Genomic DNA, 20,258 nt, shown 5'->3' with positions numbered 1-20,258 from the left:
AGCAAATCATGCCCTCAGTCTAGAAACCATGCACTAGGATTCAATCCGTGCCTTCTGAAAATGAAGGCAACAAATTAGAGCAGTCAGGAGCTTGAAAGGCTAGGGAGTCTATCTTAGGCGGGAATTCTCTTACCATTGCTTCCAGATAAATGTGCATAATATCTTCACCGAGTTGGAAGTGGAAAAAGTTTCTTAAAATCCCACAGCACCCGCATTGAACCAAGTCTTTTTTCAGCCAGATCAAAAGTAGTGCCGGTAATTTCCATTGGATGAAGAATCTTGGAACACCTATCAACTGTTAGCTCAACTATGTCAATAACACACACCCCGGATTCCTCCAAGTTTCTTCCAAACCATTTACCACCGATCTGAACCACTTTACCCTTCCCAATCTCCTCTGCTTTTTCACCCATGATTGTCACGTATTGCCCGAGCTCCAAAGGCGTACTACTTGGTAAGATAGCATCCCTAGCTGCTGCAAGCGAACTCCCAAAGTGCTCGTCAATGCTAACCCTAGGTGTACAATCAACTTCATTGCCAAAATCCCCTCTTGAAGCAGACGGGACAAAAGAACTGTCCATAGGACTGTGAGGCGAGGTTAACTTGAGCGTAATTCCGGAACCACCTTGTTTGTCAAGATTTTCCCCTTCGCATGGTGCACGTACATCCTTAGCAGCACGAGCAAGCTTCGCCTTCCGGTTATTGAGCCTGTCCATAACAGGGAACAAGGACAAAAAAAAAAATTCGTGAACAGGTAGGGGAAGGTGGTTAATTTTGAAACCTTAACAACACTTTACAACATTTCAAATTTAGAAAACTGACCACAACAGAAGGTCGTGACCAAAGAGTTCTGTACTTCTATATTTACCAGTTTAGTTCCTAGTCCCATTTCAGTTATTTTACGTTCCCCATGTTTAACATGATTAACCAATTTCTTTATCAGCATTTTCTGTCTCATATATGAACAGAAACTAATTTAACCATCAATATCTCCTGACTTCAAATAGAGTTAACACCTGAAGAGAGATAAAATAGGAAAATTACGGCTCTCACCAACTCATGGCTAATGTAGTTTGTGTCAATCATTCGACGAGGAAAATACATATAAGAATCTGGTACTCACATGAAAACTTAATTTTTCAGCCCAAAGGTGTAACAGAGCTGAATTACGATGCATGTCTGGTTCATCTACAATAGCAAACTCAATAAGTGATATCTGTCTATCATTCATCAAAGTTCGCTTGCGTTTCCTTTGCTGCTTCTCATCAGAATGTAAAGCTTCAACTTTTTGATCCTCCTGAGTTTCTCCAAACATGCCTCCCTTGATGTGATCAACATCCATCTGATCGATTTGATTTTTTCCTCGGATGGGGCTAGAATCGGAACCACTTGTTTCAACTGTTCAAGCGTCCCTTTCGACTTCTCCCAAATTTACAGAGGTCCCGCTTGGTTTACCCTGTTCCGTAATCCCACATTTCCTTTCCCCGTCAGTAGATTGATCATTTCCATTCCCTTTGGCATCTATTCGGTCTACTTCTAGGGTTGTAATATTCTTCACCGTGCATTCGTTCATGTCACTGCTACCATTGTCATGATTCAGAGCCACTTCGCCCTGTGAGAATAAAGAGCACAGCATTGTAGTTTGAGCACCTTAGAGGAAACAAAAGTAACATCAACCAATGGAATGTCATGAGTATAGATAGCACAAATGCACAGGCGAAACGGAACGAGCAAGGGAAAGGGTGTGGTGTGATCTATCTGCACTATACACATGGAAAATTCAAAAACTATCAGCAAGGAATCCTGGTTTCCTTTATTTCTAGGACTAAGTTGATTCTGTTTAAATAAAAGATTTCACATTGTAATTATCCCACATTGGATAATCTCTAGGATTTAAAATTCTACTTTGTAAGCTCTAGTATTTTTAGCAGCAAGGCACAAATAAAATCATTAGAAATATTCTCTCAACAAAAGTGTGAGAGATCCGAGGTTTCTCTCTATAATTTGAGCCTCGAACAAAGCAATAACAAGAGGGCATCAAGGAAGAAAACCCAATAACAAACGGAACGCTCCTGACCCTAAAGAATTGCCCTTAATTGCCGCATAACAAGATCCAAAACCCAGGACCATATATCGAAACCAGGTTGATCCTATTAATTTATTAATAAACTGGACCAAGTGTATCGTGTCATATTGAATGTACATGCATTACATAAATCTAAGACATGCTAATACAAGTATCACGTAACTCCCTAAACATACCATCACAAAACTTCATATCTTCCTTTCTACAACTTGAACATCATTTTCAAACTCCTAGACTAAGATTAATGATTTATGATTTGATCCCTTCTCTCTCCATTTTCATCTCATGTCTTTTCCCACCATATTCCACCTCACCTTACAAAGTCTCATTTGAATCTCCAACCAAATCAATCACCACTATCATAAAGAAAAGTATTTCAATAATAAATCCGAACAAGAGAAATTTGCTCCATACAACCTCCAAAATCAGGTATGCATGATGTTTCCTCACATCAACTCTGCTGATGCGACCTGGACCGCCGTGCTGTATCTTTCATTTTTGGATAAATTATACAATATTATAATTTTAGAGATAACTATGTCAAGGTCACAGAACTTTGCCTTGTGTTAAGAACTTGATATTTTATCACATCCACAAACTGGCATGTGTACGCATAAGCTTCCGGTCAAAAAATCTAACCAATCGTAGGATAATGAGAATTTGAATGCTCGACCGAAATATAACTTTAGGTTTCCATTCTTCCAGAATAAACTAAATTAAACCAAAATTCACCTCAAGCCTATAACCAAGTTTCTGGTCCCAAGATACGGATTATTCAAATTCTCCCAGTCGAATCATTTTATCACAGTGAGTTGACACAAATAACAATATCACCATGACAATTCAAGGAAAGGGAAAAGGCGATTTCACTGCAAAGACTGTATAAAAAAAAACTAGTAAAATATGCTAAAACAATACTACACAAGGGAAGTACTTGGACCTTATTATCTTCACATGAAGCAGGAAGAATCAAATATTCAAACTGACGGATAAAGAACCTACAAAAGATAATTTGACTCAGGATATAACCCCACAATAATAATCAGGGGATTCATGCAAGCAAATAGCAGATTCATTATAGAGACAGCAAGTAAAATCTCAACAATCAGAACTATGAACAATTTAAAGAAAAAATTATGATAATTGAAATATATATCACAAGAAACATAAAAACACAAAGGTATCAATTCCACACAAATTACCTTAAAAGTTGAACAACATCTTCATTTAAAAATCGAGGAACTAATGATTCTGCATGACTCAGCAGTGAACCCACATGCAAAACACCTGTTGGAGAATAGATTCATCTAATTCAATTAATTGTAGGGTATTGGCGATAGGTTGTTACATAAGTTCTTGGTGACAGTTGTCGTTTTTTCGGCATCAAATAAATATGAGCATCCATTGGATAGATTCTGGCTTTCCTTTTGAAAGAACTGAACAAACTTGTTGAGAAAGAGACCCTTCTCATCTGGGGATGAAACAGAAATGTAATTTAACTGGAGGAAAGTACACATATAGCAACCTGGTTGATCTAGGTTGAATTAAACAGGTACATATCTTCCATTTCTTGGTTTTTCAAGTTTTCCTTGATGTGTTAATTGTAACGTCCGAAAAATCAGTCCACGTGAACCACATGCATGCAAAAATATTTTAATTGCTTAATTGTTTTATTTAATTACTTTTAAATGCTAGCATGATGTTTATTATATGATTAAATATAGGATTGCATGATTAAATGATTATGTGACATGTTTTCATGAAATTAAGTATTTTTACCCGAATATTCGATAATAGGCAGGGAAAAGGAGATCGGGGACGACCAAGACAAGAATAAGTATTTTTATTTAAATAGTGGCAAGACTTCCTAATATGATTAAAAATGATTTAATTTTCCTAAAAATGTTGGAGTTCGAATTATTTTACGAATCGAGCTCGATTTTTCCCGAGAAGCCGGTTTTGGGCAAACAAGGAGTTTTAAAAGATCAAAAATATTATTTTATGGAAACTAAATTTATAAACTTTTATGTTTTAATTAATTAAGGGTTATTGGGCCCAATTTAATTAATTTAAGTAGGCTCAATTACCCTTAAGCATGCAAGCCCAAAACCAAAGCCCATTAGTATGTTAATTAAATTATAAATAAGTGCATTAGGTCTTCAAACCCTCACAATTCTTCACCATCAGCCGTGAAACACACACCACACACACAATTCAGATTTTTCGAAAATTAGGAGGAGAAGAAAGCTTGTGTTCTTCGTCGTCCGGTCGTCCAACATCGCACCCTCGCCGAAGATCGTATATTCGAGCGTTATAAACGCAAAGGCACGTTTTCTAAACCTTTTCAAACATCATACAAATCATAATATGTGTTTTTTAATTGATTATGTATGAAAAATACGTGGGTTCCATGATTTTACGGTATGATACGTAATTTCGACGTTTTTACGATTTTACGCTTGTTTCAAAAGAATCGTTATGAACCAACGGACACGCTGCCAAAACATGACAAAAATATGATTGAAACATGATAAAATCAATAGGAAATAGGCTGGAACTGTAGGACACAAGGGAAGAAAAGGACCGTGAGTTTTTAAAAGAGTGTGTGCTTGTTGGGGCTCAAGGAACTCGGTGGCTTTGCATGGGGCTTGGAGGCTTGGCCAAGGCTTGGGTTGGGGCCTGGGCTAGACGTGGGTTAGGGTCATGCTAGGACCCCTTGCTCGCAGCGTTGGAGGTGTCCCGTGGAGCATGGACTCCTCACGCGAGCTGTGGGTTTGACAGCAGCCAAGGGGGCCTTCAGCTGGGGCAGGGAGGAAGGTGGTCCAGGGTTGGGCCAGGGGCTGGAGTGGTGGGCTCGCTGCTGGCTCGAGCAAAAAGAGGGAACCGCATGCAGCAAGGTGAACGCACAGCTAGTGTCTTCGGGAAAGAAGAGTGGCTTGTGGCTGGCCTGGGCGCGAGCCAGGCTGGTCCGTCAGGGTCCTATGGTGATGGTAGGGGTCGGGCCATGGGTTGGTGCAAGTGGGGAGCTGTGGCTCGAGCGAAACGTGGGAAGCGTGAGTTTGTAGCAGCAAGGTGACGCGCGCAACTTCTGTTGGTTTCAGGGGTTCGCAGCTTGGGTTCCAGGGGCTGGGATTGTTTGGGTTTGGTCTGGGCGTGGTCTAGGGTCGGTTAGGGTGTGCTGGGCTCGGTGGTGGTTCGGCTGGAAGAGTCCTAGTGGGCTAGGAGTCTTGGTGTAGGCAAGGAGTCACGCACAGATTCTGTGGCTCGGTTCCAGGGGCTTTAGTGCGGGCCAGGGTCTGGTTCTAGGGGCTGGGCTTGCTCAGGAGAGTGCCTAGGTGGGTTAGCTAGGGCTTGGCTCAAGGTGGCTCGAGCACGGCTCGAGTAAATTGGGAAATAGCTCGGTGGTTTCGATTAGGGGTCAATATTTCGAATTTTAGAACAAAAAATAGAACCATGGGTCCACGGGTGCGGTTCATGGCTCCTAAGGGTAGAATAAATCTTAAAAATGTTATGTTTAAAATTTGGGATCAAAATAATGAGTTTTGGATTAATTCCGGATTTTATCGCCGCACGAAACGTTAATTAAAGAATTAATTGAAAAGTCTAGTTTTAAGCCTCATAAAATTATGAAAAATTATATTTAAGCATAAATAATTATTTAGAATAATCCCATGTCATTAAAAGTGAGAAAAAGATAAATTCGAGAATTTTTACGTCCCGGGGCAAAACACTCTTTTTACACTTAAGAAAATACGAAAACGCTTGGCAGCGTCCCGAAGGATCATAACGCGTGTTAAATGATATTTTATGATTTAAAATGATGATTTTGATGATAACATGTATTTTTACGATTTATGGTAAAGCTGTGCAATTTTTACTGTTTAAAATGTTATTTTTTGAAAAGCTATGTTATTTTATGATTTTAAAAGAAAATGAAAAATATTTTGAGGGATGTGAATTGACTGTGACAAAAGATATGATTTACGATATATGATTTTGTGGGGATAACGTGAGGGGAAAAGGCCCCAGAGTGAACTCATTTACGGGAAAAGGCCCCAGAGGGAACCCATGTTTGGGAAAAAGCCCCAGAGGGAACCCGTCTATGGGAAAAGGCCCCCGAGGGAACCCTGACGATCGTATTTTCCACGGTGGAGCCTAGTGCACACCCCCATTGACCATGTGGAGCTAAGACTGCAGTCGACCCAAGGATAAAAGCTAGTCACTTTCAAGGATCAAACTTCACCCAACATGATACATGATTGAAAGCTTATGATATAAATGATTTTTATAATATATGATTTATGATGAGGATTAAAGCTATTTTTAAAATGATTTATTTATGCTTAAAGTTATTTTAAAATGATTTTACGATTTATGATTTAATTATGCTTAAATGATTTTTAAAGGATTTTAAAATGATTTATTTATTTTCAAAAGCTATTTTAAATAAAAATATGATTTTTAAATGCATGTGATTCTATATGTATTATTTGTTATCCATGTTTAGAACGTGCTGAGTCATTAGACTCACTAGGTTTGTATGATGCAGGATTTGATGCTTTATGGGAGGCGCTGACGCTTGAGTGGATCGAGTGCAGCAGTACACACCCGAGGGCCTTTATGTTTCCGCACTAGTAAAAATTTTGATTAGTCGATGACTAGGATTTTATTTTATGCACTTGAGATTTAAATTGTTAAATTATTATGATTCATGATTATGGTTGAATTATTTTATTTAGGAATTTAGAATTTATGATTTAAGATTAGGGAAAAAATTTCGAGGTCGTTTCATTAATTATCTCAAATTTTTAACTTTATAACCACCCCAAGCACAAGTCAATTGAAATAAAACCTACTACTATTTGTTATTTGATTAAAGAATCTCATTATAGAACTTTGGTTAACCTGCTCAATCTTAGGCACTCGAGATGCAAGATCACACATGGAATGCAGCAGAAGAATACCACATAACAAGTACTTGAAAGTGGACTTGTCCCTTTCCCAAGCCATAATCACTCTCTGAGCCATTCTTTATGTTCATTGATGTGTTAAAATTCTATATTAGTTGGGTGGAGACATACCATTTCTTGTAATCAAATTCAAGCAAGTTTTGCTGATAATCACTCTCTGAGCCATTCTTTATGTTCATTTTTTTTATTATATATATTTAATAATAATAATAAAATAGCATGCAGGAGAATGTGTAAACTTCCAAAATGAAAACGAAGCTGGCAACAACCGGAATCAGGTATGAAATTTTTATGCAAATAAATATAATTTGTTTATGATCTTGTCGATGCTTGATTTTTATTTGTTCAAAACCTTGTTTGAGGATTTGAAATGCTTCTTTTTATTGTATTTTTTACTTAAAAACATGTGTTCAATTATAATTTAGATGTCTTTGTATAGTCTATCTTTTTGTAACCATATTCAAGCTAAATTATTGATTTGTTTATGATTGTGTCAGTACAAAAGTTCCATTCATTCAATATTTAATTTGAGTGCTTAAAATTATATATTAGTTGAGTGGAGACAGGAGACATACCATTTCTTGTAATCAAATTCAAGAAATTCCTTGCTGATAATCACTCTCTGAGCCATTCTTTATGTTCATTTTTTTATTTATATATATTTAATAATAATGATAATAATAATATCATGCAGGAGCATGTGTACACTTCCAAAATGAATACGAAGTTGGCGACGACCGGAATCAGGTATTAAATTTTTGTGCAAATAAATATACTAATTTGTTTATGATCTTGTCGATGCTTGATCTGTCTTTGTTCAAAACTTTGTTTGAGAATTTGAAATACTGCTATAATTTGGACACTTATGTACCCTTTTATTGTATTTTTTACTTGAAAACATGTGTTCAATTATAATTTGGATGTCTTTGTATAGTCTATCTCATGTACTAATATCCAAACAAAAATATTGATTTGTTTATAATTGTGTCAGTACAAAAGTTGAGTTTGACTAAAATATTATATTAGGTTGGAGCAAGTCCTTGATGATAATCATACTTTTTGTTTGGTGGAAGGAAACAGACCATTAGTGCTGGATAAATTCATCTTAATAATCTACCCAAAAATAATATAATTATTTTTCGTTGTCTTCATATTTACATAATTGTGTGTGATGTATACATGGTAAGTATGTATATTGTCCATGCTCTTTATGACCTAAATGAAATCTTGAATTGTGAAAGCTTCTTAAACATTGATCACCTTCGTGAAATGTTTAAATTTAAATTCTCTGTTTTTTTGCATTTAATTTTTGTCTTCCAAGTTATTTTTTGCTTAATATATGTTTTTGATATAGGATAATGAGATTGTTGGTAGACGGGATAACAGACATGTTAAACAAGTGTACAGACACACGGCTCGCCAGGTTTTCATTTAAATATTTTCACTTTTGTTGAATTAAGTTAGGTTGCATTTTTTATTTAATAGATTTGTAGGTAAAGATTTCAAATTAAAAATAAAAAATCTACAAATTGATATAAGAATCGGAATCATACCTTATCTTTTCGTTGTATTTTTATTCTAATTTTTGGTTACCAAATATTCTGTTTGGTGAAGCAGAAATGAGGAAGAAGGCCATCTGGCAAAACTTCGGAATTGAGGTACAATTGTATTTTTGTCAGTAATTTTGAAAAGGGTATGATATTTTACTTATATAAATATATATTATTTTTTATCATAGTTGGAATCAAGAACAAAGATAGGATTATAAGGAAGAAGAATATAAAAATCATATCATAAAAGAGAAATATGTATACAGAGATACCAGATTTATATAAATTTGCCAAGATAATTATGACAATAAAATTAGTTTTGACAGAGCTACCTTTGCAAAGCAAGCCAATGAAGTTGATAGAACTTCACAAAGACACAGAAAATGGTGTGAAAAATTTACTGGGCGTACATGATGATGCTCTTATTGGTGTTGACCAGAAAATTATAGATGGCATTGTTGAAATATATTTTTTTACTGATGGATGAATTGCTCTTGACACACCAAGATGATGAAGTTTTTATCTCCTCTCGAGATGCTGAGTAAATATTTATCCAAAATTTTTCTATTAAAATTTCTTTTATTACCTCATACTTGGTATTTTTATTTGTGCTAGTGTGCCTTTTTTCCAACAATTGGAGAAACTACGAACAGATTTGGAACAACTCCGCACGGAAAAGGAGGCACCGATGATATTATCATTTTCTTTAATATTATCGTTTTGGAACTAATTATGATGTTAAATCAATTATATTCTATTTTCTTCTCTACTAATTCAGGAAAAAAATTGAAGAAAATTGTACAAAACTGATAGATAAGCGCTAAAGTCAAATAGGACAATGCCTTTATTTGAACCCTCTCTCTTATGCGTTAAGCTCAGACTATTGTAGTTTTTTAGTCTTTCCATATAGAATTTACAAGTTTTAAAGACATTGCTAGAATATTATGGGACTACTAAATATATTGTATTGACTTTACCAAGTTTGTTGGTGAAGATAAAGAACGCAAGGTCAGATTACTCCCGTTTTAATTGTGCATCTACATGTTCGAACCCAACCCACACATCCATCTTAGTTCTTAGAGTTATTATCTCGGCATGCAGCTGCTCATGCGCTCGATCGCTCTAGCCACTCTTTTGTCAATTTGAAAAATGGACCCCTTCTTGAGGCTGCCTGGCCGGCCACCCTGAGGACACCAAACATACATACCTGTTATATATATATATATATTTCATTTTACGATTTTAGGGTGTGACATCAATTCTTATCAAGATAAAGAAAATTTTAAGTTCTCCCATTGAGTAACTTTACCTTAACCATAAACAGTGCAGCTATTTGTCAACATCCTTTTCCTTCAATAAGAAAATATACCGAAACATTTATCATCAGATACACCGAAACATTTTCCAAACGGGAGTACTCTGACCTTGCGTTCTTCATCTTCATTAACAAACTTGGTAAAGCCAACACAAGGTATTCAATAGTCTCATAATATTCTAGTAATGTTTTTCAAACTTGTGAAGTCTATATGGAAATATTAAAAAGCTACAATAGTCTGAGCTTAACGCATAAGAGAGAGTTCAAATAAAGACATTGTCCTTTTTAGCTTCAGCGCTTATTTATCAGTTTTGCACAACCTTCAATCTGTTTTCCTGAATTAGTATAGAAAAAATAGAATAAAATTTATTTAACATCATAATTAGTTTCCAAAATGATAATATTAAAGAAAATGATAATATCACCAGTGCCTCCTTTTTCGTGCGGAGTTGTTCCAGATCCGTTCGTAGTTTCTCCAATTGTTGGGAAAATAACACCGTAGCACAATTAAAAATAATAACAAATTAAAACTAAGTATGAGATAATATAAGAAATTTTGCTAGAAAAATTTTAGATAAATATTTACTGAACATCTCGAGAGGAGATAAAAACTTCATCATCTTCGCGTTTCAAGAACAATTCATCCCTTTGTAGAAAAAATGTGTTAACCATGATATCTATAATTTTCTCGTCGACACCAACACGAGCATCAGCATGACCCGTAAATTTTTCACACCATTTTCTGCATCTTTGTGAAGTTCTATCAACTTCATTGGCTTGCTTTGCAGAGGTAGCTTTGCCAAAACTAATTTCATTGTTGTAATCATCTTGGCAAATTTATATAAATCTGGTATCCTTGAATACATATTTCTCTTTTCTGGTCTGATCTCTATATTCTTCTTTCTTATAATCCTATCTTTGTTCTTGATTTCAACTCTGATAAAAAAATAATATATATTTATATAAGTAAATACTATATCCTTCTCAAAATCACTGACAAAAATATAATTGTACCTCAATTCAGACAATTCCAAAGTTTCGCCAGCTGGCCGTCTTCCTCTTTTCTGTTGCACCAAACAGAATGTTTGGGAACCAAAAATTAAAATAAAAATACAACGAAATGATACATATGCATTGGCTTCTAGGAGAGCTGGCAACCTCGTCCAGGTATGACACACTTTCTGCTTCACAAAGGTGCAAGAGCTGGAAAAAAATCACAACTATTTATTTAATAGCAATCTCACGCATGCGCAAACATACATATGCATTGGCTTCTCAAGAATATCAATTGTTGCATAGTGCATTTAAGGAACCATGATACTGTAACTTACAATAGATAAAGCTTTAAACTTCAAGCCAGAGACAGAAGCCATATAAGAGGAGAATGTGTCATACAATGATGATAGAATTAAGCTCATTACACCATGAACTAGTACAAGAACAACTCCATTGCCACATAACTCCTGGAGTTATTCAACAGGAAATGAAAATAATCAGGAAGATGGCAAATGTTAGTACTATCAAAATTGATATTTCAATTTGATATATAACTGGGAACATAAGGGGAAAAATACTAATGAAACTTCAAATTCCCCAAAATAGATCATTTTATGGCAAGAAGACGAAAACAGGTAATCTTCATGCTGAGAAAACTGAATTTCTTTCTGAATTATGTGTAAGTTTGAAGATGGGGGACGGTGTCAACTGTATTACATATCAATTGAAGATGTCCAGGGGAAATATATAGAGCTTCAATATGGTATTCGAATGATTACACTGAAACATATATCGCGACATGGCATTGGCTTTCATGAACTTTCTTTTAACGCAATGTTAAAGGGTAAATGATTGTTAGAGCAATCCAGTGTATACATCTACAGTTGGTTGAAATAAAAAAATCTACTATTGCTTGGTGTTGAAGAGATTGAGCTCACAAACCTTGTTCTTAACAAGGCGCTCGCTAAACAACTTTTGTTGACATAAAGACTGCAAAAACTGAAGAGAGGAGTCACACTGTTGGCAAAGATGATTCAATGTCTCTTCCGCTGTGGGGGAAGTGTCTGCAGAGGACTCAACATGTTCAGCGGACAGCCTGGACTGAAGAAACTTGATATCTTTATGAACTGCAGTGAATGTTGCTTCCATAAATACATCAACCTGCACAATGTACCATGATCAGCAACGAAAGCAAGTGAAACGGATTTACATGTTGTTACAGGCTCAGATCATTTGGGCCTAGAAAGCCCATACCATCCTAATCCAGAATATTTTAAAGAGGGTAACTGCTTGGAAGCTGGAAAAAGGATAGGTAGCAGCAAGAGTTGGTTAGAGGGGCATTCAAGTTTTTTCTCTTTTTTTTCCCGTTTGGCTATAGCTTACCCTAGGGACAGGAGAATACCGTGTTGTTTCTTGTAGATGGGTAGCGCTAACCAGATTGTGAATCTATCTATTTCAATCTTAAGTGTCCAGAAAATATGATCCTAACATATATGAACACCTCTGATTTAAATGAAAAGATAGAGAAATCACCTAGATCTCAAAAAACCAAGTTTCAATAATCCCGTAACACATTATAAACTACCTTGTAATACGAAGTCAAAACTTGAGCAACCTCTTCGTATTGTGGAGAAACTATCACTGTTAACAATTTCAAACTGCAAGCAACAAGGGCTGAGTGCAAGAGAACCATGTCATTGGGAGTGTGGCAATGGTCCTAAACAGAAAATTCCATCTTTATGCACATCAACAAGAAAGAAAAATTAAGAAATACAATGAATGAAAAAAGAACCTTTCTGTAAGCACCAAGGATAACTAGTAGATAAAAGACAAGATCAATTAGCTGTTCTGATACTTTCACATCGTCAAGCAGTATCTGAACAAAAATTTAGAGAATATGAAAATATAATAGTGAATCACAACATCACCAAACGAGGGAGGAGAGGGGAAGAATATTGTATCAAAAACTCGATCAAGGATGAAGCAATTTATGGTGAAGAAAAGAATGGATGTCATATTAACAAAATGCTACAAATATGTAATTTGTCAAATTCAACAAGTGTTTTGACGAGACAAGTATAGGAGAGAGCTCGGCAATAGCTCCCACCAGAGAATGTATAACTACATGATTTATGGCTTCTACTTGCTCAACTCGCCTGAATTTGATCACTAAGCTTTATTCTCGTAGAATAAATGTAAATTACCTGGAGGAAAGTACACATATAGCAACCTGGTTGATCTAGGTTGAATTAAACAGGTCCATATCTTCCATTTCTTGGTTTTTCAAGTTTCCTTGATATATTAATTATCTCAATTTTATAACTTTATAACCACCCCAGTCCCCAAGCACAAGTCAATTGAAATAAAACCTACTACTATTTGTTACTTGATAAAAGAATCTCATTATAGAACTTTGGTTAACCTGCTCAATCTTAGGCACTCGAGATGCAAGATCACACATGGAATGCAGCAGAAGAATACCACATAACAAGTACTTGAAAGTGGACTTGTCCCTTTCCCAAGCCATAATCACTGCAATAAGGTGCAAAGGAAGATATCTTGCAAACTTTTCCACATCAATCTGTAGATCAAAGTACACCAATTTTTATATCAAAGTTTCATGGCAGGAACTTAAGGTCAATAATAAAACATAACTTTGTAATTCCTTCTAACAACCTGAAAATGTGATCCATCTTCAGCAACATATCGGATAATACTGTTCCCATAATCCTTTATTAGTTTGCTAAGCTGTTGAGCGCTAAGCTCATGCAGTGTATTAACAGCAGCAACTAAATCAAGAACCTTTACAAAAACATACCATAGAAAATTATCATGCAAGTTGATGAAACTTTGCAACATATAACCATGCCTAAAAAATTATAGGTTGGGAGGAAAATCAGTCTCCTCACAGTAAGTATTTCTTTAAAAAAAAAAATCATGGAATCAAAGTATGATAGTTTTGACTTGAATAAAGCCCTTTATATAACCCCGTGAAAACAGTGTGTGGATAAGAAAAAATGGATAGGTGAGATAAATTGTATCAAGAACACAAAAGTCCTACAGTTTTCCATTCAAGGGTCAGTCAAATGAGGTCATCTATTGAAACTCTTGTGTTCTGTTCAAGTTTACTAACGATAACTGGATAAAATGTAAAATATATTCATGAAAAAAGCTGTCAAGTATAGCCTGTACTTTCATGCAAACACCATAAACAAGTAACCAAAAAAGAAATGGCTTGCAGATCATAACAAATTTCTAAACCAACTCACTGGCTCAGCTCGTCCTCCGGACAGAGTGCTCATTAGCTCAGTGCTGGTGGAAGCTTCATCCCTTGATAATCTCATGTTTCAATATCTGCAAAGAAGAAGAAAATACATAATATACAATAAAATTTTGAACATGTCAACATATATTTTACATAGAAAAATGAAAAAACAACAATACCCAATATAGCACATAAGAATGTGTCACACACGCACATACCCACTTTCTTCATCAAAATGTACAGAAAGATTTCGAGAAAACTCAAAAGGTGTAACCAAAATAAATCACTCTTGAATACGTTGCACCGACCCATTACTCAAAATTTACATAAAATTTATCGATAGAGCCCGAAAAAAAAACACAGTCCCATAGAAAGTAAGTACAAACGTAAGAACAAACAAGGAAATAGAACATGAATAAACATGCTTGGTTAAAAATACCCATAAATGCACTCACTCAGCCCAAAAGCTCGTCTATGAGCAAGATTACATGCGAATCCGAGCTCTTGTTGTACACATGAAGATGAGCAGTTATATACTGAGCGACAACGCAGGAAAAGCAAACATCAAACCCCCATCGTAACCCTAAACAAGAATCAAACCAAAATGAAAAACACAGGACAAATGAAGATAAAATTACCAAAATTACTCCCTCCGAAACTGAAAGAGGATTGCAGAAATTTGAGCTAAAGGGGGGAACCGGAGGAAGAAATTGAGCGAGATTCGGACGAAGCAGAGAACAGTGCCCGAGTCGTTCGTGTTTTATTGTCTGCTGTTTTTTCCTGGTCTTAAATCGTGCTTGCGATGGGGTCCGCGATGCTAATGTGCGCCGTGGTGGCATTTTTAGCTCTCTTTATGGATTAATGGATAATTTATACCACCCAGACTGGAAAAGTTTGTAAACAATATAATAAAATATTTTTGTATAAAAAATATACAAAATAAATGTTATTTCTCTTCCCAAAAAACTAAATTTATATATAAATCAGTAATTATTTTTGATAAAAAAAACAATCTAAATAAAGTAATTGACTTTTTGAACAATTTAAAATATTTAAATTACAAAATTATCATCTGTTATAAATTTTGATAAAACAACAAAATTCATTTCTATAAATTATTTTAATAACAAAATGAAAATAGGCAAGAGTTGATAATAAACTTAAATGTTATGTTGAATATTTCAATAACAACAAAGAAAACAGTCAAGAGGTCAAAAAATTATAAGAGCTAGAATATATTAAAAAAAAATATTGTTAGAAAAAAATAGTTCTACCTCTAAAAAAAAATAAGAGTTTTCTTGTTCTTTTAGCTCGGGTTCAAGTTACTCAAATTTGGTGAAATTCGGGTTTGATTATTTTATTCTTCTGACTGATGATAAATAAATCTCTTGTTAGTTCTTTAATATTTAATTTTCTTTGTTTGGAATTAAAGTATGTTTATTCGAGCAATTAGTTAATATTTTAATTACTTTTGTATTTGATTTTATTTTTGTTGAGAAAAGTATATATTGGTTATATATATTAGTCTTTTACTGTCTATATATAGTTAAATTTCAGTTTAGGCTACTATTTTTATTTTTTTAATAGTTTTACTCCGTCTCGAAGCGACGATACGATTCTAAAATGTATAATTTCACATTAGTACTCACATTGAAAAATGACTAAAATTGAAAGATATCGAACTATGACCAAAATTTCATAATATATGTAGGACCAAAATAAAAATAAACTAATATGAGACCGATATCATAGTTTTTTTTTTTTTTAAATGTGCTTTAATAGAAGTGCAAGATTTCAAGTCATATTATGTACAACCTGGATCCGACCCACGAACAGGCCCGAATTGGATCGGATATTCATCTAACCCATCATCTTTATTATATTATATATATTATATTTGAGAAAAGCGTGATTCTTTATCAGCGCTTCTTACTCCGAATTTTCACGCTCGACACTCCCAGATATCCAATCCCCCGCTAGGGTTTTCCTCTGCTTCAGCTTCTCCTCAGTAACAAAGAGCTGCTATTTGATTGTAAGCCAACAAGAATTTTTTATCAGAATCATTTAATGGCGTGCATGAAAGAATTTTCTCCGGCTGATTTGAAGTTGTTTTCGCTTGATCTAGGATTATATGTTGTCTGACTATTTTGTTCAAATGATCGCAGGATTTCTTTTCGCTTAGCTTAATCACGCGATGCCCAGGTAAATTGTTTGTCTAATTATTATTATTTTTCCTTTAATTGGTTGAACCTGGGTTTTCTTGAGTGGCTTTTGGTTTTTTTCCTTCCAAATTTAGTTATATTTTTCCTCTTTCTCTCAGGTATTACTGTGACTATTGCGACACATACCTCACGCATGATTCTGTGGGTTACCTTTCTCCCTTCTTATGTAAACTATTTTCAGCTACTTTTAAGTTCTTTTTACTGCCATTAGAATAATTTTTTATGGATAATTATTGAAATAGTTTCATACATGTTGTAAGTGCGCACTTAACTAAGAACATTAGAATTCATGTTTGTAATTCATCGGCTGCTTGGGTTCACTACTTTTACTCCCTAAGTCGAGCAGCAAAATGTGTTAGCTGAGAAAGGTTAGGAGATTGGATAATAAAAATAAAATAAGGGGGTTTTCTTATGATTAAAGTCCTTACAATAAAATAAAAACTAAACGTTTAACAATAAATTAATTAAAATTAAAATTACTAAACAGTCTGTAGAAGCTAACCCTGGGTTTGATCGATTTCACTCTTAGAATTTATTAACTTGATGGTCGCTGGATTAATATCAATTTATATTTGAATATTTATCATTGTAAATTTAATTCATATTTTACCTTCTTTTTTGTTTGATAGAAACACACTATCTAATCAACCATTATCATTAAATAATCTCATACAAGTCATTCATATATAATTTAATTATAACATGAAAACTAACAAGAATAATGAAGCTAAATAATACAAATATAAGCGGTTGCATTTAATCTTGTCAATTGTTTTCTCTAAGAATTAATAAATTCAAAAGTAGAAATTATTAATCTTTGTTGCTTCACAAACTAGAGATCAAAGAATTACGAATTTATATGTAATTTAACATAAGATTAATTTTTCATGTTCTTTACATCCTCTTTTTTTAATTTGTATTGAACATTACTGGATGTCACTGCAGCCTTCAGTTAGAAAACAGCATAATGCCGGATACAAACACAAGGTATTTTTCCCCTTTGTCTTCCTCTAGCTCTTGTAGTCTTGTTCCTTTCTCTAGCTTGTAGGTAATGTATGCGATAAATTTTACTTCTTAACTGAGCAGGCAAATGTGCGAAGTTATTATCAACAATACGAGGCACAACTAAATCAAAGTTTAATAGATCAAAAAGTAAAGGAACATCTTGGAGCGTTTAGGCCTCCTGTTGCTCCTTATAATCAACTGAGGCCTGCCCTGCCACTTCTACCCTCTCCACTTCCAGGCGGAATGTTCCCTGCGGGTGCCATACTAGTACCAGGAATGAGGCCTCCAGTTTTGCCAAGACCAATGTCCGGTCCTCCAGGTATTATAAACTACCAACACCATTCAATATTTTTTCTTGCCAGAGTTTGTTTCTTACTTGCATTTGCTTGTCTTTTATGTTCGGGGCACTGTTCCTTGTAATCAGGTCTTTAATGAGTTCTAGCTTTTCTGTCAGTGGCGAGGTTCTATATTGTAGCACTAGTAAAATTGTGTTGTATCAGATGCTTTTCTAGCTAAGAGAAGCTATTCATTTTCTCATTACATGCTTAATCTTAGACTTTGACAGCAACTGTTTTTAATGTCCCAGGTTATATGCATGGTCATCCTATGCCACAGGTGTTGCTTCCCTCTGGTGCCCCGTTGCCTGGTCAAGTGGATGTTCTTCAAAGGCCCTTCACTGCTGCTCCTCCATTGATTCCAGGAAGTGCTGGGACCCCTACTAGTGGTGCCCCACCAATGTTTCCACCACCCCCGATGTTCCAAGGGAATACTCCATTGCCGACCACGGGAGGCAGTGAGGGTTCTAATTTGAACGGTCAAGCATCCGAGGTCGATCATTAGTTTAACCAGTCTTGTATTATTTGTTACATTTTGTGGGAGTATTTCTTTCTTCTTCTTTTTTTGAGAGGGTTAGTGGGAGTGTTTCTGTGAGCAATTTTTTAGGCACGGGATTTTCTTGTCCAGAAAGATTGTTTATACTCTCTTGAAGCTAAGAAGCATATTGCTTGGTAGAGAGGTTATTTAACGGATGACCTTCCCTTTAAATTAGTCCTGGATCTTTGCCAAAAAAGAAAAGTTCAATTAGAGCAGCCCCTACAATTTTATACTTCAGAAGTTTATTGAGAAAGACGCAACTGAAGCGATATATATGGTACTGATCACCCTCTGCATTTTTTGGATTATATGGAGATTTTTTTTTTTGGAATATGGATTATATGGATTAAAGGGTGAATTTCATGCATCGCGTGCATTTTAATTGAGATTAGATCTCTTGTGAAACGGTCTTACGGATGTTTATCGTAAGACGGGTTAATCATGTCCATATTTATAATAAAAATAATAATTTTGGCATAAAAAATAAAAATTTTTATGAGTGTCTCAAATACCCGTTATAATAAAAAATAATAATTTTGGCATAAAAAATAAAAAAATTTTATGAGTGTCTCAAATAGAATATATATATCACAAAATTGATCAATTAGATTGTTTGACATATTTTTTTGTGTTAATTTGAAGTGGCGTTCCATCTTAAAGTTGAAAAAACAAAATATAATGTGCTTGTGTTCTACTCGAGGTCTAGTCCAAATATGAGGCATCTGATTTGAACTCAATTGACAAGACTAAAAATATGGTTTGAAGTCGTGAGCTGAATGAAATGATTTGGGTCCAAATTTGTTTCGATATTATATTCATTTATATTCTTCATGGTTTTAACTATAAAAATATATTTTTGGCATATTCGTAACCCTTATGAACGATTGTACATATTTCCTCAGTTCATTTTACAAGCGTTAGGGTATATCACCAAGTTTTATATAGTCAAAGTGGCATCACAGTTGAGTTCCTGACAGTGTCTGAGAAAACCAGCCATTGTGTTATCATGCTCTAATCACTCCAAGTGGCCCAAACAATTTTCCTCGAGATATAATGCTTCCAGCCTAATGCTTATAAGGCAATAAATTCCAAGCAAGCCCGCATGAGTTTAGCTCAGTTGGTCAGCAGCAGTGAATCTTGGAGCAATAACCAGAGATCGAGTCTCACAAGCGGCAGTGTGGGAGTTAAATTTCCTCCAATGTGGGGGAGCTCCTTGTGTGCAGCGTAGCATAAGGTCTAGCTGCTGTTGGTTGGCTGAGTCACCATGATTTACCTCCTCTCACAATCTTGTCGGGCCGGGGGTGAGGGGCGCCTAAGGTGAGCGATTTCACTTTTTTTGAGCAATAAATTCCAAACAAATATGGAATAGATTCTGGTATTAATTTATTTCTTTATCCTCTCCACCAAAGTACTAAATTTGAACATAGTTGTTTTGTTTTGTCCTCTTAAGACTTCAAATTCAACTTGGTTGAATAACGTGCACCAGTTAGTTTCTTAATTGAAAATTTTGAAAGCCCCTCTCTCATATCAACTAAAGGTCTGTCGAATTTTGGTTATTGTCCTAATATAATACCAAATGATCATAGTTTTAGACACCTCATTTGACGTAGACCATGTGATTGGAGTTAGTATTTAACGCCAAGAAAGCCAAAAAAACACTCTCCAAGTTAAACATTTTAGTTGCAAGTAAGCCAAAAACTCTTCAAATGAAAAATGAACACCAAGAAGCAGGCCAAATATTCTTTCAAATTATTCCATCTAGAAATCAAATAAATCAAATAGCCTCACCTAGCCAAGAATTTCACGGACTCGTGAATGTCTGCATACAACCATTTAGGAAAAAGACAGGACCAACCAATTCACTCTGCATGTGTTCCCACAAAAAAAAAAAAAAAAAAATTCCATTTATCTACTCTTGTCGATTTCTCCCACATGTCTGGCTGTTCCATCGTGCGTCTCCCCCAATCATATCCCGC

At 35.1% G+C, this 20,258-nt stretch overlaps 3 protein-coding genes and 1 long non-coding RNA gene across 10 annotated transcripts; 2 read left to right on the top strand and 2 right to left on the bottom strand.

Moving 5' to 3' along the window:
• Positions 1-164: 164 nt before the first annotated feature.
• LOC140981708 (nodulin homeobox-like) lies at positions 165-1,342 on the bottom strand. The gene is made up of 3 exons (XM_073448122.1): positions 1,124-1,342; positions 801-949; positions 165-708 (listed from the first exon to the last, which is right to left on the bottom strand). Exons 1-3 carry the CDS (start codon positions 1,340-1,342, stop codon positions 165-167), a joined length of 912 nt encoding a protein of 303 aa, XP_073304223.1.
• LOC140980673 (nodulin homeobox-like) lies at positions 1,227-15,003 on the bottom strand. 7 transcript variants are annotated; one of them, XM_073446651.1, is made up of 14 exons: positions 14,821-15,003; positions 14,638-14,718; positions 14,187-14,271; positions 13,594-13,719; positions 13,340-13,498; positions 12,710-12,793; positions 12,503-12,634; positions 11,860-12,078; positions 11,253-11,384; positions 9,916-11,124; positions 8,610-9,790; positions 3,289-3,373; positions 3,027-3,084; positions 1,227-1,612 (listed from the first exon to the last, which is right to left on the bottom strand). In XM_073446651.1, the coding sequence occupies exons 3-10, from the start codon at positions 14,259-14,261 to the stop codon at positions 10,942-10,944; spliced, it is 1,110 nt and encodes a 369-aa protein (XP_073302752.1). In that variant the 5' UTR covers positions 14,262-14,271; positions 14,638-14,718; positions 14,821-15,003; the 3' UTR covers positions 1,227-1,612; positions 3,027-3,084; positions 3,289-3,373; positions 8,610-9,790; positions 9,916-10,941. The 7 variants fall into 7 exon arrangements, with proteins under 7 accessions (XP_073302752.1, XP_073302754.1, XP_073302753.1 ...); XM_073446653.1 differs by lacking the exon at positions 3,027-3,084; XM_073446652.1 differs by lacking the exons at positions 1,227-1,612; positions 3,027-3,084; positions 3,289-3,373 and having other exon boundaries at positions 7,716-9,790; positions 9,916-10,256; positions 10,347-11,124.
• LOC140980674 (uncharacterized) lies at positions 3,296-9,284 on the top strand. Its single transcript, XR_012175990.1, has 2 exons — positions 3,296-3,375; positions 3,453-9,284. It is a non-coding gene; the product is annotated as an uncharacterized lncRNA (long non-coding RNA).
• Positions 15,004-16,084: 1,081 nt separating the features above from the next.
• On the top strand, positions 16,085-18,557 carry LOC140980243 (U1 small nuclear ribonucleoprotein C-like). Its single transcript, XM_073445968.1, has 6 exons — positions 16,085-16,214; positions 16,348-16,384; positions 16,503-16,545; positions 17,350-17,391; positions 17,491-17,728; positions 17,996-18,557. The coding sequence occupies exons 2-6, from the start codon at positions 16,377-16,379 to the stop codon at positions 18,247-18,249; spliced, it is 585 nt and encodes a 194-aa protein (XP_073302069.1). The 5' UTR covers positions 16,085-16,214; positions 16,348-16,376; the 3' UTR covers positions 18,250-18,557.
• The last annotated feature ends 1,701 nt before the right edge of the window (positions 18,558-20,258 follow it).

The sequence above is a fragment of the Primulina huaijiensis genome, chromosome 7, assembly GCF_012295235.1.
Source record: "Primulina huaijiensis isolate GDHJ02 chromosome 7, ASM1229523v2, whole genome shotgun sequence".
Classification (NCBI taxonomy): Eukaryota; Viridiplantae; Streptophyta; class Magnoliopsida; order Lamiales; family Gesneriaceae; genus Primulina; species Primulina huaijiensis.
The sequence above is the reverse complement of the archived record's forward strand: the minus strand, read 5'-3'. Positions and strand labels throughout refer to the sequence as shown.

What these genes read in the sequence shown, in the direction of transcription:
- LOC140980673 (XM_073446651.1), bottom strand. Translation starts at nt 14,261, where the DNA reads ATGAGATTATCAAGGGATGAAGCTTCCACCAGCACTGAGCTAATGAGC. An exon ending in CCGGAGGACGAGCTGAGCCA is followed by an intron (nt 13,720 to 14,186) that starts GTGAGTTGGTTT and finishes GTTTTTGTAAAG; the next exon opens with GTTCTTGATTTAGTTGCTGC. An exon ending in AGTTTAAAGCTTTATCTATT is followed by an intron (nt 11,125 to 11,252) that starts GTAAGTTACAGT and finishes ATTTTTTTCCAG; the next exon opens with CTCTTGCACCTTTGTGAAGC.
- LOC140981708 (XM_073448122.1), bottom strand. Translation starts at nt 1,342, where the DNA reads ATGGATGTTGATCACATCAAGGGAGGCATGTTTGGAGAAACTCAGGAG. An exon ending in CTGAAAAATTAAGTTTTCAT is followed by an intron (nt 950 to 1,123) that starts GTGAGTACCAGA and finishes TATATGAGACAG; the next exon opens with AAAATGCTGATAAAGAAATT. An exon ending in CAGTTTTCTAAATTTGAAAT is followed by an intron (nt 709 to 800) that starts GTTGTAAAGTGT and finishes TGTTATGGACAG; the next exon opens with GCTCAATAACCGGAAGGCGA.
- LOC140980243 (XM_073445968.1), top strand. An exon ending in CATACCTCACGCATGATTCT is followed by an intron (nt 16,546 to 17,349) that starts GTGGGTTACCTT and finishes ATGTCACTGCAG; the next exon opens with CCTTCAGTTAGAAAACAGCA. An exon ending in ACCAATGTCCGGTCCTCCAG is followed by an intron (nt 17,729 to 17,995) that starts GTATTATAAACT and finishes TTAATGTCCCAG; the next exon opens with GTTATATGCATGGTCATCCT.